General features: G+C 41.0%; 3 protein-coding genes across 3 annotated transcripts; all 3 read right to left on the bottom strand.

Annotated features, from left to right (window-relative positions):
• Positions 1-1,489: 1,489 nt before the first annotated feature.
• Positions 1,490-2,413, bottom strand: LOC106710273 (guanine nucleotide-binding protein subunit gamma 4-like). The gene has a single exon (XM_014502290.2). The coding sequence runs from the start codon at positions 2,411-2,413 to the stop codon at positions 1,490-1,492; it is 924 nt and encodes a 307-aa protein (XP_014357776.2).
• Positions 2,414-5,978: 3,565 nt separating this feature from the next.
• Positions 5,979-12,095, bottom strand: LOC106710329 (calcitonin gene-related peptide type 1 receptor). The gene is made up of 7 exons (XM_014502346.2): positions 11,879-12,095; positions 7,570-7,893; positions 7,335-7,445; positions 7,163-7,263; positions 6,987-7,078; positions 6,114-6,879; positions 5,979-6,039 (listed from the first exon to the last, which is right to left on the bottom strand). Exons 2-7 carry the CDS (start codon positions 7,643-7,645, stop codon positions 5,995-5,997), a joined length of 1,191 nt encoding a protein of 396 aa, XP_014357832.1. The 5' UTR covers positions 7,646-7,893; positions 11,879-12,095; the 3' UTR covers positions 5,979-5,994.
• A 5,964-nt stretch (positions 12,096-18,059) lies between these two features.
• LOC106720295 lies at positions 18,060-19,007 on the bottom strand. The gene has a single exon (XM_014514888.2). The coding sequence runs from the start codon at positions 18,884-18,886 to the stop codon at positions 18,107-18,109; it is 780 nt and encodes a 259-aa protein (XP_014370374.1). The 5' UTR covers positions 18,887-19,007; the 3' UTR covers positions 18,060-18,106.
• Between the last annotated feature and the right edge of the window lie 690 nt (positions 19,008-19,697).

The following is a 19,697-nucleotide window of genomic DNA, read 5'->3' as shown; positions in this document are numbered from 1 at the left end:
GTCACCCTTAGGCTAAGCTCTCACGGTCAGGTTTCGAACCATGCCCGGACGCCGCGCCGTCACAAAACAAACGCGACCGTACCTTTGTCCCGTGTTTTGACCGTACTTTGTGTTCGCCGCCCCCTATAAGAGTTGCGGGTGCAAACCGCAACCTGAAAATTTAATCAATTTTAACCTACAAATCAAAGCACTGCGGTTTGAACTGTATCGTGAGTGCGTGGCCTTGTGGCCTTGCTCCCCTTGCCGGCGCGGCGGTCGAGTGCGGCTACATACGAGAGAACGTGTTCGTGTTCAATTGTGTGAAGTGTCGCTCGGACACATCCTGTCACACGCTTCGATTCTACATCGAACACTTTTTTCTTTGAAATTTTTTGGCATCAAATGCGATGGCAAAAATATGAATGTTTAAATAATTATTTTTAGAATATGTCTTTGGAGAAAATTGAAGAAATGAGCACTTGACGGAGAGCCAAAAAATACATAAAAAAAATAATACGCAAATGTTACGTATCATATCACTAACTGGCGATCAATCAGAGGAATGCTTGCTTAGTGCAGGATTAATGACGCTATAACAATGATAGCTGGCGCAAGCGCAATATTGTATTATACACATTTTATTATCGATGTTAGTTGCCTACAGAGACATCGTGCCATTCGCTCGCTTTGAGACAATTTACAACAAAACAAAAATTTCTGTTTTAATAAGCGTAATCTGAAACTAAAAGTCGGATTTGTACGAACGTTATTGTCTCTTCGGCGCGTTCCCTTCGGCGCGGCGTGACAATAGCACGCTCCGCCGCTGTCACGTCGAGTGTGTCACGCTAACACGCTGACATCTCTCGACACTCGTAGAAAATTAACCATTGCAATGTAAACGACTTCAATTGTATAATTTGAATAAGAGTGTAGTTTTCTCGAAACGCAAACTTAAACTGAGCACGAAAATAGAAAACCATAGTGAGTTTTTTCATGCGAACTAACATTCAGCTTGGTCACTTTTGTAATGAAAGCTATATTTGGAGACGGCAATGTCTCCGGTAAGTCGAAGCAGTCACGGTTTTTTTTATAATACAAGGTGAAAAACGAATAAGCTGCCACCCGGTTATCTCTATCCCGTCTATCGTTGTCTATCGTTCGTAGATTGTTGTCGTTGTTCAAGCTCGAGTCGTTCGAGTTGAAAGCAAGTTTTGTCTACGTAGGCGACAACGCAAACATTTAGAATCAAAAGTAAATTATCATACGCACGTAGCATATTGACATTATAAATTCCGTAATCTTTACTTCGAGACGATGGTTTGTTCGTAAAAGTGAAGTTGAAGCTGTCATAAAGTTAAGATGTCTTAAATAAAACATTAACATAAGTAAATCCAACTCCAACTCGCTGTAAACAAAATCTACATAATACTCAAATCTACTTATGAATTCCACTCGAGGCATATTTACTTTCGACGCAACTTTACAAAGTTCATTTTAAATTTGTATGAAGTTACAAAGTCGTCGGGCGCTGACGCCGGCACACGGGCACACGGGCACACGGGCACACGGGCACACGGGCACACGGGCACACGGACACACGGGCACACGGGCACACGGACACACGGGCACACGGGCACACGGGCACACGGGCACACGGACACACGGGCACACGGGCACACGGGCACACGGGCACACGGGCACACGGGCACACGGGCACACGGGCACACAGGCGGCACACGGGCACACAGGCGGCACACGGGCACACGGGCACACGGGCACACGGGCACACGGGCACACGGGCACACGGGCACACGGGCACACGGGCACACGGACACACGGGCACACGGGCACACGGGCACACGGGCACACGGACACACGGGCACACGGGCACACGGGCACACGGGCACACGGGCACACGGGCACACGGGCACACGGGCACACAGGCGGCACACGGGCACACAGGCGGCACACGGGCACACGGGCACACGGGCACACGGGCACACGGGCACACGGGCACACAGGCGGCACACGGGCACACGGGCACACGGGCACACGGGCACACGGGCACACGGGCACACAGGCGGCACACGGGCACACAGGCGGCACACGGGCACACGGGCACACGGGCACACGGGCACACGGGCACACGGGCACACGGGCACACAGGCGGCACACGGGCACACAGGCGGCACACGGGCACACGGGCACACGGGCACACGGGCACACGGGCACACGGGCACACAGGCGGCACACGGGCACACGGGCACACGGGCACACGGGCACACGGGCACACGGGCACACAGGCGGCACACGGGCACACAGGCGGCACACGGGCACACGGGCACACGGGCACACGGGCACACGGGCACACGGGCACACAGGCGGCACACGGGCACACGGGCACACGGGCACACGGGCACACGGGCACCAACATCTTGCGGGACTCACATTTGAATCTCTTCTAAGCTTATGGCCGCGTTAATAATTATTAAACGTGAATAAAACAACATTAAACACTACTGTGGATGCTAATTTTGTGTATATATATTTATGTAAGTCATGAGATTGGAATGAGGCCGTTATTAGTGCAACAAAAACTATACTATATATATACATATTAACGTCAATGGCATATCCCCTGTCAAACTAGATGACCTGTGCACTTGTAGCAACTGCTGCACACTCTTGCATTGTCGCTACAAAAGATGAGAGTAAAGTACGAGCGGTCAGTTTCGTGTTGAGGTCACGGTGAGGATGATGAGATTCTCAATTCTCAAAACTCAATTTGTCCGCATGTTATATGATTTTTATCTCAGAATTTCGTTCATGGCGATGTTGATTTTTATTTGGTAGTGAGTGCTTCTCCCGTAGTAGCGTGTTGTGTTTGCTGCACACTGTACAGTGCAATGCGAGTTGCTGTGGACGCGGACTGTTACAACGCGGTAGCGTCCAATGCCTGCTCTAACCACCTGGTGATAACACCAACAGTAGCTTGCCGCCGACTTCGACCGTCGCCGCACACGTCACGTGGTCGCACATAGTCGCGCACGTGACTGCCGCCGTGGTACATGTTCCTACTCATTCTTACAAGTGACATCAAATTTCATTAAAATTTATTTTACTCTATTGTGTGTTCATTTATTTTTATAAGCCTTACAGAGTAATGAAGATCTGTTACAGAGCTGTTACTGTTCCGCGTTTATAATAATCTGAGAGTAACTCTGTCTGTCTGTCTGTCAACAACTTAACTGATTTAAATAAAATTTTAAACATAGTAGTTGGGCTCCAACCCAACAAAAGACATTCTACTACAGACTACTTTTTAACAATTTCACTCTAAAAAAGGGTTTGTAAGGAATTGTAACGGATTGTAAGTGGAGGTGGAAATTTGTATAGAAGTATCGTCACTTTTAGAGTTAGGAGCTGGAAATTTATTTTTAGGCCGTGAATTTGATGTAAATAAATAGAACATTCAAACTTTTTAAAAGTTTTACCCTCAAGGGTGTAAAGTAACAATAGGAAATAGGGGATGAAGGTTTGTACGAGAATATGTAACGATTATGTAAATGTTTTGTAAGTTAATATGTTATGTTGTAATTACACAAATACAAGAGTTAAGATGGATGGATGAATGGATGTTTGTTAGAAGGTTTCTTTGGAACGGCTCAACGGATCTTTATGAAATTTAACACAGAAGTAGAACATAGTTTAGAAGAACACATAGGCTACTTATGTTTTATTTTCATAGCAAGCGACAGTCATTCATATCTAAGTAAATTAATTGCTGGAAATAAAGTTTGTTTAATCCATAGTACTTGTAGAATGTACAATTTACAAGTTAATCATGGACTTTACGATCACAAGACAGCGGCAACATTTCCTGTTCGGTTTTCTGTTGTGTATATATCTAGACTTGTTTTTAACCTTTTGATCACATTTACTATAATGTTGGACAAAATGCTTTATGGACTTAATTGTCAGGATAATTAATCAGGATATTAATACGTAAAAAAAACTGTCATCGTAAATAGCGTAACTCTTTTATACCGTATGTTTGTGGCGTGACACGGACTGTAGTAGAGTACGTTGGCGCTGCAGAAAATTATCATTCTGAGCTGGCCAACACTAAAACAATTCCGAATGTCGTTCATTGTAACAGTGATTAGTAACAAGCTGGGGGCGGCGCTCAGCGTCACGTGATGTGTACAGTCACACAATTTCATTCGCTTTTCACTTAGGATCGAAAACTGTGCAACAAACCTCAAGCTCGGTGAAGATGTAAATGACTCTTCATGGCGAACAGTGTCTACATAATCACCAAAATAACGGTTGCCAGCTGGTTCGTCTGTAACTGACGGTCAATGTAACATTTCATCTAAAACCCGCCGTTTACTTCCTAATGTTGTCTGCATTATTTAACCTTATTACAGCATTATTTTATTACAGCAACATTCGTCTATAATACTGTAAAATTATATGACAGCGATGCGTTTATCTATTCGCGAATCAGTTCAAAGAATGAGCCAATAATATTTGCAATCGAATAAATTTTTTATGTGAACTCGTTGCCGACAAACGAAGCGGCTATTCTGAAAGTATCGCTTCTGATTAAACTCAGTAAAATGTGGATTGGATTTTATTTGATAATAAACAAAACCAAATGAATCGCTTTGCGTGAAATTGTATCACTGAAAAGTTTCCTAACTTTTTTCTTTGTAACATGTAAGTATCAACATATCAAATTTTTTTGTCTTTCATATATGCTATTTATGGATTTCTAAATGTTTGCAGTTGACAGTTGCAACAACATTGGGGATTTAGCAGCGCAGCGTGTGAACTCTGATCTGATAAAAAGCTAATTTACTACGAAACAAATAAATTTGTTTTATTTTAGTCTTTAAGGAAGATCAAATAACGACGAGAATAGTTTGCAGTTTAATTTTATTGTTTCAGCCGTCGTCGGTGGCGCCGCGCCAGATGGAAAAATAATGTAACTCAAGAAATTGCCGGAACGAACGCGTTGTTAACAACCGCCCGTTGTTCGGATATTTCTGAAACATACGACTAATTATACAAAAAAATCGATTCTAACACGTATACGTAACTAGATAGAATAGGCATTTTGGTTATTCGTTAAATCGTAAATGTTCGTATTTACCCCTCTCCCAGCCCTCTCGCAAATTAAGTTTTCAAGTCTTTTTAAGCTAGGACTCAATTACTTCCCAATTACATAGAAACGTAGACAATGCTCTGCATGACAAGAGCCAAGGAAAGTTGTTGGACAACAACGAACGCTGCATCATTCGCAGAGCATTCTCCGCCGGGATCAAATATAACAGCCGACAGACAAGGCACTAGCGACCTCAATGTGAACAAGATATGTGTGTATGTAAATAAACAAAGTTTAACATTAAAAAATTATATTAAAATTTGTTTTTGAGATTTACAAAATTATTTACAAGTATTTACAATAACTGAGCAGTTACAAAGCGTATTTCATAATTTAATGTTGATAAAGTTACAAGTTAATACATAACAATAAAACGTTCGATGTTTTAAACAACGATCGTGATATATTCTTGCTAAATGCGTTAACTTATTTATCCAAATTCCGATAATTAACCGTCGTGTAGTCAACTTTTAACTCCCAATAATAAAGTTCGAGTCACAGGAATCTTCTATCATATTTGGCATTCCTTATTCTTAGTCTTGCACTACTTCAAGCTAAAACACAACACTTGGTAACAAAAAGGTTTAAGGTGTATGGAAAGTGGCGGCGGGTGCAGACAACAGCCGACAGACAGCAGACAGCAGGCAGCAGGCAGCAGGCAGCAGGCAGCAGGCAGCAGGCGGGGCGCGTAGAGAAGGGGGCGGTGCGCCTTACAGCAGGCGCGTGTGCGCAGGCGCGTCCTCATCGCTGTCAACGCACTCGAAGCGGATGTGGCGACTGTCTGCGCGCCGCGCCCCGCCCCCCACACCCTCCCCGCCCCCGCCCCCGCCCCCGCCGGCCGACAGTCAAACCTTGTCCTCGCCCGCGCCGCCGCCCGCCGACCGCACGAACTGCAACACGACCATGCTTAATATCGTCTCCTTTCCGCCCGCCCACCCGTACCACTTTCAATTAGTCTACTTACGGACACCGTTGTGTTGGTCGTCGAGTTGGCTCGCGGTCGAAACGTCAGCACCCGCCAGCGGCGGCGGAGCTGCGCCAGCACTTCGCCGTTGCAAAAGCAGTAGAGCACGGCGACGCACAGGCCCTGCAGCGAAATGGTCAGCGCCGACACGTACTCGTACGCGAGCCACCAGCTCGCCGAGCGGTCCGGCCGGAACGGGGTGAGCAGATACTGCAGACCGAGCAGCGGCGCCAGAAGGCAGGTGGCGCGCAACGCGTGCAGCGCCGTGGCCGAGGGCCGCGCCGCCCCGCCCGCGCCTCCCCCAGCTCGCAGCTTCGTGCACAGCACGCGCACGATGTTGCACAGAAAGGCGAGGTTGAGCACGACGGTGACGCACACGAGCACCGCCAGCTCGGGGCGCGGGGGCCCGTCGTCCATCCAGCAGAGCGGGTCGTCGGCGGCGGCGCGGCGCCCGGCGTAGACGAGCGCGGGCAGCACGGGCAGCAGCCAGCCGGCGGCCAGCAGCGCCCGCACCAGCCGGCGCTCGGACACGAAAGCGCTGACGAGCACCGTGTGCAGGTACAGGCCCTCGCACAGCATCCACGTGTAGTTTGTGAGCAGCACGTACTGCAGCGCGACGTTGAGCGCGCGACACCAGGCGGGCGACGCGGCCAAAGTGTCGGGCGCGCGGGTCACGAGGCCGTACCACAGCAGCCACGTCGCGTTGTTTGCGGCAAAGGATGCGAACAGGTTCATGTGAACGGTGATGCGCGCGCACCGGAGACTTCTGCCGATATCATTTATTTTCATAACGATCGGCTGTATAATGGTATGAATATAACTTAATAGTTCTTTGAAATTCAGGTGCGGCAAAAAAATGAACATAAAACTTACTTAAAGTAGAAGAGTATACCGAGGGAGAGGAGCAAGGCGACGAGCGACACGCTGTAGCCCACCTCGTACACCGTGATGATCTCGCTCACGTCCTGCACACGTGTCAACGTCATCGTTCAAAATACCCTACCACATGATACAGCTTTACTTACGTTATCATCATACAAACTACTCACGTCTTCAGGTTTGACGCACGTGGTGTAGTTGGACCAGGGCATGCCGGTCAATGGATGTGTGAACCATGTTCCGTTTTCCGTGCATTCTTTATGGGCCAACACTGTGGACAAGTCTGGTGCAGTTTAATATTTCCCGTGTAAGATTATTAAATTGTTCGAGAGCGAGACGTACGTTCGGGGCTGAAGCCGTGCACGAACTCGGGGCAGTGCTCGTAGGCCGTGGTATTGGCGGCGGTGTGCGGCCAGCACAGCCACGTGTCGAACGTGCCTTCGCAATACAGACCTGGAATATTCGGATAAAGTAACTTCTCGATCTTACTATACAAAAAATATGTTTTCTAAATCTGTTAAATTTCTGTCACATTTAAGAAAAATATATTGTAAAATAGCTACTTCCCAAGACTTACCAGCCGGGCGGCGCGTGAGGTTGTTGCGCAACTCGCAGGCGGCGTAGTCGCGAGCTATGCGTTCCGGGTCGTCCATCGCAGCCGCGCAAGAGCTCGCTGCTCGCTGCTGGCTGAACACTGCTCACTGCTTCCTCATCACCCTCGGGCGCTCAGCGGCTGCGCAACGCACGATGTTGCGCCTGCAAACGCACTGACATTCCGATGTACATCGCGTACCGTCTTGCGCTCAATGTCTACTCATTGTAAAGTAGCACAGTTACTCCGCGTATAATCGACAGTCGCAAGTTCAATTCCTCCGCAATGTCACTCATCACAGGATACTAACTGTAACAAATAATTAAAGAACTGACGTCAATCGCAGAGCTACGGAGTTAATAAGTTACATCATAACCGTGGGTTGCCGAGTCTTAAATCTCCGTTTAAAACATAATGTTATCTTTATTTTGTCAAAGGTAATGACGACATGTCTTTTACAGTGATTTTGGGCTCAAAAACCCGCGGTAATTTACATATTTTAGATAACAAAAAGAATACAATTATTTTAATAAGGATTATTTAATTAGGATGCTTTTTTTAAACCATTAGAGGGCAAATTAAATATGATGAAATAAAGTCGTTGACGTGACGCCCATATCCGCTCGACATCCGCAACATCAAAGCAACCGCAGATGCGTTGCTGGCATTAAAGGAGGCGGTACCCCAGCTTCATGAAATACCGCTTAGGACAGATAATCCATAACGCGACTTTGCGAGGCAAAATCTTTCACAAAATTCGCACGGGTAAGAATTGCCAGCCATGGAGGTGGAAATGATGGTATCTGGAGGTCGATCGTGTCGAGTGGTGATCGAACACAGCTGCAGGAATGCTTTTACACAATTATTCGGAATACTGCCGTGGTAGGTACGCGAGGTCCGCTGACCTTATATTGAGCAGATCAGAAGAAGGACCGACCTTGACAATCCGAGTCGCTCCCCGTTGTATTCGGTCAAATAATTATTAAATTTGACCTTTGTGGAAATCAGGCGAGAGAACGATGACATCAGCTGGGTTCATTTGAACTGAACAAGATGTGAGACGCGCTGTGCGACGCGACGCTCCGTATGGCGGTCGCGATGACAGACAACTCCGACAACTACAACGTAATTTTCCTGTAACATGATAACGACTGTTCTGATAGATTGAAACTAATTGCTCTCTCAATGGCAAAGCGCAACTTTTAAATACTCAAACTTCAATAGGCCAAATTACAGATTTACGATGCGGCGAAGCTGGTTGTATGAATGTACCTCTCACGGCAAAGACGTAAGTATGGACATGGTTTTACCAAAACTAAAGAAGTTACAGAATACAAATTTATTTGGAATGGAATTAGAACATTTCGTTTTGAAGTCGATTTTATAAAAAAGACAAGCTTTTGCCCGCGTTTTCGTCTGCAGTGTTTAAAAAAACTGTTAAAGTAAACCATGTGTTATGTTATACTGTGTTCCATCTTACTTACTAATAAATAAATATGCGAATGTTTGGATGGATAGATGGATGTTTGTTTGAAGGTATCTCCAGAAAAGAGTATAATCTAAAAGAACACACAGGCTACTATTTGAGTTTTTTTTAATCCGCGCGGACGGAGTCGGGGACGACAGCTAGTTAATAGTATAAAGTTTACTTATTGAATATCTTGAAACTTTGAAATAATGTGATGTATACAAAGTGTATAAGAATTTCTCATGGAGAATGAGAAATATCCATGTACTAATGTATGTATAGATGAGCGGAGCAGGTTCCTTTCACTGCGAACATTCATAATTAATTACATTTTCCTGATGAACGCAAACACTTCTCCTGCCTGATAAATGATCCGCCCACCGGCACCGCACCGCGCGCCGCCGGCTGATGCCTCACGTCCAACGTACAAGTAAACTTGTCCAGTCCAACATGTCCGACAATTTCCTATAAATTGTTTTATATCGGATCAAACCTACCCACGCTGCTCTACCTTAAACTTCACATATTCGGGCAAAGAAAATTAGCTATCCAACTTCGTATTTTCTTCGTACACGTATAGACTGAAAACCTTTTCTTTTTGTTGAATTGGATTAGAAAATAGTAACATTTGTGACGAGGGGGTTAACGTCGCGTCGGTCGCGGCCGATCGTGCGATTCTATTTGAAAAAATCATTTAATAATTTTGGCACAGCGCCTCCGCCGCACCGTCGATCTGAAGGATTTCACAGAAATAGAAAAAGGCGTCGTCTAATTCCGTAACGTAACGTTTACACACGACACGACATCGCCCGGAGGAATGTTTGCTTTGTGTGTAAACATGCAGCAGATGATGTAACCCCCCCCCCTCCCCCTCCCCCTCCCGCGGCCACGCCTCCCCACTCCCTTCGCAAGAGGCGAGTCAAAGGATCTATCAATATTGTAACAACACATACACCTGCACGACATAGCGGAATCGTTGAACATCAGTCTGTAGCCCCCTTGAATACCTCCAGTGCTACAGATTACAGATGCTCTGCACATCAAAAGTTTGCTCACTTAGTAATTAACATTACCAAAGTAAGTTAATCAAACGGTCAATCTATAAGTTTTAATTTTCGCGGTTTTATCGATGATTTCATTCTGAATCAAGATATTTTATGGTAGCCTTTTCTAAATGTAATTTTAGAAATAACTAAGTAAACGTTAAATTCATAATTCAATCTAATACAAATTATTCTTATTTGATAAATAATTGCATCGATGAGAAAACCTTTTTCTGATGTCCCTAAAGTCCGTTATCTTACAAGAGCTTATCGCATCACATTCCGAGTTGTCCTGTCATATCGACGCTGGAAAGCATAAACGCTGTAACCCTTGAAATCGCGAATATGTTTTTCACACGTTAATAATTTCAACCATTATCAAACGATAATGATTTTATTATAGGTTATCACAAACTACACAACATTGCTAAATACCGCATGCTTGTAGGAGTATCAGCTCACGAGTTATCATTTTTTGTCTCTCCTGTAAAGTTCATACTTTCGGGGTTACAGCGTTTACGCTTTCCAGCGTCGATATTGTCTTCAGATCATAAAAGGGGTTCCAGCTCACCTAAGTCAGGAGTGACATATCTATATCTATAATCTTATAAATTATATCGCATTTTGTGACCTCTGCCTCTGTTCTTAGAACCAAGAAACGGATTACAAAAAACAGTTTTTATCATCACGTCAATACCCAATTTATTTCGGAAGGTTTGCATACGTATATAGATTATTATAATAAAAGGTTTGTATTGTATACATGACATTTCTTCAACAGCGATAGAGTCCACAGCAGCATTAGCTGCTGCACTAATTACTCGAAATATCAGTGCAAATACTCATACCACGACCACATTAGACAGGCGTCAAGTGGAAGTAATTACGCGTTTTTCCTGACAAGCGCACGTGCCGGACACCTTATTCTAGTCCTCTTCCTCTTCCCACTATTTTTTTATAAGAGAAAGATAGGGAGGGGAACTGTGGGCGGTGGGTAGGGGACATTTGGCGGGGGCAAATAACCTCTTTATGCACAATCCTTCCTCTGTCATTTAAGATAGCCCACTCATTCGTGCAGCAGAAAATGCTGGTACTCTGTCACTGTTGAACAAGTGGTTCATAACGACATAAGCATAAGAATTTCTTAAAACTGATATACGTATGAATTGATTGTAAATCTCAAAAATACTAAAAAAGCAACGGTGGTATAAAAAAATCACTTTTCAAATGCAACTTTTTGCTTTAGAAAAAGCAATTAAAAACTGTACGTTATTTGCGACACTATTTTTTAGGTTTTAATATTCCTATCCAAATGTATGGAAGCAAAGCAAGTCCTCTGGTGTTGCGGATGTCCATAGGATTCAATGATCATTTCGGTGTTCCTGTCGCTCCTTCGCCCCTTTCTCTTATTAATAATTGTGCTCGTTGCCGGAGCATTTAATATTTTAACAATTTGCCTTTTACACAACAGCATAAAAACGCATCAGTCGTCATGGTCGACTTTGAATGTTCTTAAAAACATAACTGAGTGATGAACTTTGAATGTTCGTTCAGAATTATTAAAACTTTATATCTTGGCTATTAAATATTATAAATAAATCATGTATTTTTCTGAAATACGAACAAATAGGTAAGTACCTATTTGCCGCGGGTTTTAAAAAAATGTATATATTGCGTGGAAGAAGTTGCGGGTGATGCTAGTTTAGGATAAATTCGTAAAATATACAGATGATTTAAAATTTCTTTTTTGAAGTTCTTTAGAAATAGAAAATTCGATAATTACCTCCGAAATTTCCGACGCGTCGTCTAAATCCACAAGAACACAAACCTATACTTTGCTTAGTGTAATGTTTATATTTTTCTATGCCTTTAAAACTGATTAATACTAATGCGAAACGAATTAAAAAGTACGTAAGTGAATTCGCGAAGCAATGCGTTCACGCGTGAACAAGACCGACGCACAATCAACTTCAGCGGTAGCGCGCGGGCAACTGCCGCCGCCGTCGCCGATCGCCGTTGCCGCGTGGCGCGTGCCGCGTGCCGCGTGCCGCGCCGCAAGCTGCTTCGACAGTTTTCATCATACTGATCTTACAAGTTTAGATGGAGCAAAAAAAAATCGCGTAGTCAACTCGGTCTCTTTCTCAACTTCAATCTTTGATTCCTAGATTTCCTTGCACTTGTGTTCGTTTTGTCTATTTTATATTCGTCACTGATGCTTGGACGTCGTTGATTGGATAATCATCAGATCAATAAATCAGAAAATATTTTAAACCTTCATGGTCATAGATAGGGTTGCCAGATCGCCAAACCTACTAGCCGGACACACCAGCCAGTTTGGCCGGATATTTGGGTAGAAAGGTCGGACATCGGTCCTGTATTATTTTGGATTTTGTCTCAGTATTAATAGGTACAATCTCGTTTGGGAAATGTAAAAAGCCTAACAAAAGACGGAAAAACGTTTATTTTGGCCTGACTAAAAAGCCTACATATGTCCGGCTTTATCCGGACGCCTGGCCACGCTAGTCATAGAAAATGGCATAAACCTTACTCTTTTTGACATTGACAGGGAGAGCCTACGATTTTGAACGGTAATTTGAAGGTAAAAAGGGAAGAAAGCAAATATTTCCTGACTTCTTCCATGTTGAATTTAAGAAACCGGTGAGCAAATGATTTGCATACCTGAGCGCCCGCCAAGTAAATTGAAACTGTTTTAGGATTATACAAGGAAACTCAAAATAAAATAAAATTGTGGTCGACATAAAAAATAACGATCATTTCCTTTTACAAAGACATTTAAGAATGTATAGACGAGACGCAATGAACTAATCATTGCATGTAGTGTCAATTTATAAATTTGTAAACTTATTAACTTTGCAGTACACATATCCAATGATTAGGTACTTGTTTTACACGTTTTCGCTTTTACACGGTTTTTCAAATAAGTTATTTTTTGTTTTTATCGCACTCTACTAAATGCTTCTGTGATTGAACACGTGCGCTGTGTACACATCTCACGGGGAATTCCGAGCTTATGTGCTGACTTGCTGCACACGCACAAAAAGAACATAAAGACCAATGATAGAAAAATAGTTGAAAAAAAAAATTAGCGTCTAGAAATGTCATATAATGTCTAGAAATGTAAGTAAATAATTTTTATTTTTTTTCTTTGTGTGAGCGAGATAGAGAGAGTTGTTTTCTCATTTCATTTGAAATTAGAAGGCAAAAGGATTAGAATAAAAAAATATATCAAACTGATTCGTTCATTTATAGTTTTTAATGAACTTGTTTCACATATTATATGTCGCAGGGCGTGAAATATCTCATCGATATCCCTATTTGAAAAATCGAATAAATTATGTAATCGATTTAAAAAAATCGACTTTCGTAAAAAGAAAATCGAGAAAAAAACGTATGATGATTAATTTTTTTTTAACGTCCCTAATTTTAGGTTAGTCTGTGACTTGGTCCATTAATGATGCCACATATATAAAGTGATAGAAGGAATAAAAATCGAATCACTTTTTATTTTTGATCTTTTTTTTTTTTATATTGCGTCATAAATCAATAAAAATCACTTTTCTACTTCTACTTCACATATTTTTTTTTTTATTTTTTATTTTATTTATTTATTTTATTTAAACTTTGTACATACACATGAAGTATTGTACTGGAAAGCTTAACTCTAAAAGAGTTCTCTTACAGCTTACCATTATATAGAGAGAGGTTGTTTAATGGGTAATTTATTTATTTATTTATTTAATAAGTAAATGTGTGTACAAGTCGTCATAAATAACGTCTTAAATAATAAACTTAATAAATATTACATATATACATAATACATATACATAAATAATTATATACATACATACAATATATATAAATATATATATATATATATATATTTTGTTTAATAGCAAAACTCAAAGTGATATAAAGTGTTCCTTTAGACCTTTTTTGAAGGATGGCAGCGATGTACTTTCTCGTATGGACGACGGAAGAGAGTTCCACAGCGTAACAGCACGGACAGTAAAAGAGTTGGCAAAGCGAGAGGAAGTGTGTGAGGGATATTTTAAAAGAGAATTTTTTTTAGACCTGGATGGTTGGTTTTCAGGCACGAGAAAATTAAAACGATCACAAAGATAAGTAGGTGAGTAAGGGCAATATAAAATAGAGAATAAGGTAGAAAGGATGTGACAGTCTCTTCGTAACCTTATAGGTAGCCACTTAAGTTGTTTGCGGTACTCCGAGACATGATCATACTTCCGCAGGCCATAAATAAAACGGATACACATATTTTGAAGTCTTTCTAACTTGTCCAGGAGTTCTTCATTTGCATCTAGAAAAACAACATCAGCATAGTCAAGCAGGGGGAGTAGAAGTGTCTGCGCTAAAATTATTTTGGTTTGAAGTGGGAGAAACTTTTGGAGGCGTTTAAGGGAATGAAGAGAGTAATAAAACTTTTTACTAATGAAATTAACATGACAATTCCAGGACAAATGGCGGTCAAAATGAACTCCTAAGTTTTTAACAGTATTAGTGTAGTTAATATTGCAGCCATCATATAAGATAGGTGGCAACAAATCATGATCAAGACTGTTTACCTTGTAGGTGCTACCAATTATTATAACTTGTGACTTTTTCGGATTCACTAAAAGACCGAAGGTTTTTGCCCAGACAGAAATACGTTCTAAGTCCGCATTTATATGACCTATAGCTTCATTAATATCTTCAGGTCTGAAGTGAAGGTACAATTGCAAGTCGTCTGCGTATAGGTGAAAGCGAGAAGATAATACATTTGTAAGAGCATTTATGAAAATAGAAAATAGTAAAGGAGATAATACTCCGCCCTGAGGGACACCTGCCTTAAGGTTGCACCAGTCTGACGAATCATCTTCAAAGTACACCGACTGAGAGCGGCCTTCAAGATAAGACCTAAACCAACTGATTACGGGAGATGAAACATTGAGAGAAGCCATAATGCCAAGAAGAATGTCAAAATCAACGGAATTGAAAGCGCTGCTAAAGTCTAATAGAACAAGTATAGTCAAAAGCTTGTTTTCAATAGCTAGACGAATGTCTTCTGAGACATGAATGAGAGCTGTTACAGTGCTGTGATTTTGGCGAAACCCTGACTGGTACGGGCTCAGTAGGTTGTTAGACGAAAGGAATCTCGATAATTGAATCAGGACCGAGTTTTCAAGCACCTTGGATAAGATTGGCAAAATGGAAATGGGACGGAAATCAGATGGAGAAACAGGTTTAGGGCTTTTAGGCAGTGGTATAACTTTGGCCTTTTTCCAAATTGAGGGAAATAAACCTGATTCTAAAGAGTAATTAATAATATGAGTGATGATAGGAACAAGTTCGTCAGGTAGTAATTTTAACATTTGTAAATGAAGGCCATCAGCTCCAATAGCCTTAGTAGATATAGAAAAAAGAGATTTATGAACAAAAAGTTCAGAAACTTGATCGAATGAAAAGGCTTGGTACGGAAAATTTGTTGTAGAAGATAAAAATGAAAGAGTATTTTGTTTTGTAGACTCGCTTAAGCAGAAAGGAGGATTGGAGAAAAAGGCATTTAAATCGTCGAGGTTAGGATTCTTGAGACTATCATCGCCACTACTTATACCAATACCTAACGATTTTAAAAATTTCCAGACGGAAGAGGAATCAAGATTATTGATAGAATTATGTATATGGCGTTTTTTGGCATCACGGCACAATCGATTGCAGCGGTTTCTGAGGGACTTGTAAGATGACCAATTATAGTCATTAGGTGTTCTTTTGTACCTTCTCTTCGCCTTGTCTCGTTCTGACATTTGTGTTTTAATTAGGTCAGTAAGCCAAGGGGCAGGTTGACGTCTAACTCTTATTTTTTTCAACGGCGCATGCTTATCGTATATACCAATTACTAATTCATTAAATATTGCCACCTTTTCATCAATGTTCTTGCAATTTAATACGGGACCCCAGTCAATATTAGCGGCATCTTTTCTTAAGCACTCTAAGTCGATATTTCGAAAGCTACGGCATTGTATGTATTTACCTTTAGGTTTGGGTTTTCGTAATTTGTAAGAAACAAAAATCAGGTCGTGATATGAAAAAGAGGCAGAAAGTTGACCATGAGTAAGAACTTTTTCCGTATTTGAAACAAGGATGAGATCTAGGAGGGACGGGCTGGAGTGCGGAGAATGATGAGTAGGTTGTAGGGGAAGTATAGACATATTAACAGAGCTGACAAGGGAACGAAGCTTATGGCTGCGCCCGTCGTTCCTTACCAAGCAAGTATTAAAATCTCCAAGGATAATGATGTCGTCATACAGGAGACATAAGTGTTCTAATTTGGTTTCAAGACTACTAAAGTAGTCAATACGGAGTGAGGGACTGTAATAAACACCCAACAATATTTTAGTGTGGTGACAGAGGACTTCAATAAATAGGTGTTCAGCAAAACCAGAATATTCTGACGGAGATTGGTCCACTATCGTAAATGGTAAGTCGCCGCGAAGATACAGACCTACACCACCATAACCTTTACCGATCCTGTCATTCCGAATAAGCTTATAGCCCGGGAGTGCGTATTGCGCTGAGGGCAGCGATGGTTTTAAAAAGGTCTCTGATAAAAGAATGACATCGACTACATCAGAATCGAAGGAGCCGAGTAAATCAGGGAAATGCGCATGAACACTTTGTACATTAATGTGCACTACATTTAGAAAACCCCGGCAGGTGGAGAATTGAGCTGCTAGCTGATCACGAAGCGGTGAGTCAACGTCGCTGCCAGCACTTTCATAAACTGTGTCTGAAGACCGAGAGGAACATGAGAAAAAACTATCATCAAAACAAGCCATTGCTATAACAAAACAAATAAGATAAATATAATATTAATATTGATATATTATTGTAAATAATATTAAATAATTAAAAGTAAAATTTGGTTAACTAAAATACATTAAACAACCCTCTAGTGCACTTACAAATAATTATGTAACATAACTATGGTCTTAATAAAATAATGTTAACTTACAATTATAGATAAAAGTATTCGAAAAAAAAAAAAAAACATTATTAATAAAGAACAAACATAACAAATGAGAACATCATAAAAACATGGTATGGAGACCTAGTGAAAAATACAAAAGATAGGCATACAATATACAACTAAGCTAACGGTGTTAACATTACATAATGTATTAAGTGATTATAGCTAGAATAAATTTAACAATTATAATACCACGGATATTTTAAAAATGTACGTGAAAGTTATACAATAATAAATTTTTGTAACAATCGCCCAACAGCAGGCGTAGTGTCATCCCGCTCATTCTTTTCAGTAAAACAGAGATAACAATAAGTACGGTGCGGTCCGACAACCAGCCAACGGTAATGATGCAGTATTGTAAAAAAAAAATGTAAACAAACCGCCGCTGTGATTCGACCTTAGACTATAAGATAATGGACTTACTGCGCCAGCCATTATACTATCAAGAATCAGACTAGTTTTGAAGACGGGAGGTAAAAATTACAATTTGACAAGGACCTTACCTATAAGTGAAACAGCTTGTGAATGTATACTGTCTTATAAAGCATGACAAAACAAAATAAATTTTAATAAATATATACACAAATAACATGAGCACACAAGCAAACAAGTTAAGAAATTAGCCGTTTACACTAGTATAGTACTGTATTACAAATCTGACGTTTACATAATATGATATAGATAAGGGAAAAAAGCAGACTTGACGAGTCCTGTCTCATAAGAGTCAAAGGGTGAGACGATTGCTAACAAAATAAATAGTAAAAATACCGTCACTTAGTAGAACAAAAAAAAAAAAAAAAACGATATGCAACTGCTATGATTAAATTAAAGAAAACTTAAGTTAAAAATATGAAATTATCTATGTAGACTTAATAAAAGAGAAAAAAGGATTCGTTTTTTGACAAACATAGTTAATGATAATAAGATCGAATAGTAACCTAAATTCACAAAAGTAAATAATAAACTTGTCTACTTTGACCTGGGGAGGCGTTTTGATCCAAAACCAGTCTTTTTCTGCACGTCAGTTCCACTAGGAGTTACCTTTGATATATTCTCTGACGGCTCAGTTTCAGATGTTGGATATTGAGACATCAGAGACGCCAGTTCAGCTTCGGTCTCGAGTTTATACCGTGATTTATTTGGGAGGAGGACGACAATACGACCATCCGAGGTCCAGCAGCGACGGATTCCAAAATGTTTTCGCGCTTGCATAAACACCTCATGCCTTGTCTTTGTAAGGAACTCTGATAGCGTTACCTTAGTACCCTTTAGTGACGTCTTGCCGCTCCACACAATGTTACGAAGACGAAAGTCATGAAATCGAACTAGGAGGGGGCGAGGCTTACTGGTACGAGTGACTCCTAACCGATGACACTTTACAATGTCGTCGGCTGTGATCGTCGTCAGTTTCATGTTGGTGTTTACAATATTTAAAATAAGAGATTCTTGTGTCACATTATCTTCCTCTGGTATCCCATGAAACAGCAGCACATTGGATCGGGACGCCATCTCGAACCTGTCCATTCCCACCAACACCAACTCCATTTGAGTCTTGAGCGTGCTCACCGTTTGCCAAATGAGGTGACGGAACTCCATGAAATCCCGTGACAAGCCAGCTATAGTCTTGTGAACACTCTGTGAGTCTCCCGAAGCAGCCATTTTCAGCTCAGACTCATACTGAGTCATACGAGACTGGAATAGTGTTTCAAGTTTGTTCATCGACTCACTCAACTTGTTGTAGATATCCATAGTTTATGTGAGATATGCGGAAAATTTTATTGAATGTAGTGCACACGGGTTTAGAAATCACATTACACTGCTTTTTATCATTTAATATAACGTAATAATATTTTTAAAACCAACTTTTATGACGGAGCAAAATATAAGATGTTTACACTTCGAACTACCCACTTTTTTTAGACAAATTAGAACAATGAAATAAAATTAATTTCATACTCACTTTGATTACAGAGTCATCTAACGGCGGAAGGGGAACAGCTTATCGGCTGCAAGCAGAGTAGCTCTCACAGTTAACAGAAATTATTAATAAGGCGATGAAAAAATAACTAGAAACTTCAGCACACCGCCCATAATGACCTAATCTAGACCTGACCTAATCTCTGTCGTGCTTCTATCTCAGTAATCAAATATTGTGTTGACTTGTAAAAAAATAATTCACAAAATAGTAATAAGCTCCATTTGTTTTTAAATAATGTTATGAAATTAATGCAACTTTACACCCGTACAAGCCACATACAGAAATGATTTATATTTATAATTTATTTATCAATATCTTTACAGCATACTGGCTGTCGCCCGCAACTCCGTCCGCACTGATAAAAGAAAAAAAACTTAATTAGGTGCTGGAGCTGGAACTGACCCGATCTGGAGAAAACATTTTTTTATTTTTAATCCGACATTTATGGTTAATGTAGGCCATCTAGCGGCTATTAATGAAAATAGTTTGATTGTTTGTAATCGTCTATAATAACAAAATTTAAATATTAACAAGTTAATTATAATTATAGTTTTTACGTTATAAATAAATAATAAATTTGAA

This window comes from Papilio machaon, chromosome 13, assembly GCF_912999745.1.
Source record: "Papilio machaon chromosome 13, ilPapMach1.1, whole genome shotgun sequence".
In the NCBI taxonomy this organism is placed as follows: domain Eukaryota; kingdom Metazoa; phylum Arthropoda; class Insecta; order Lepidoptera; family Papilionidae; genus Papilio; species Papilio machaon.
The sequence above is the reverse complement of the archived record's forward strand: the minus strand, read 5'-3'. Positions and strand labels throughout refer to the sequence as shown.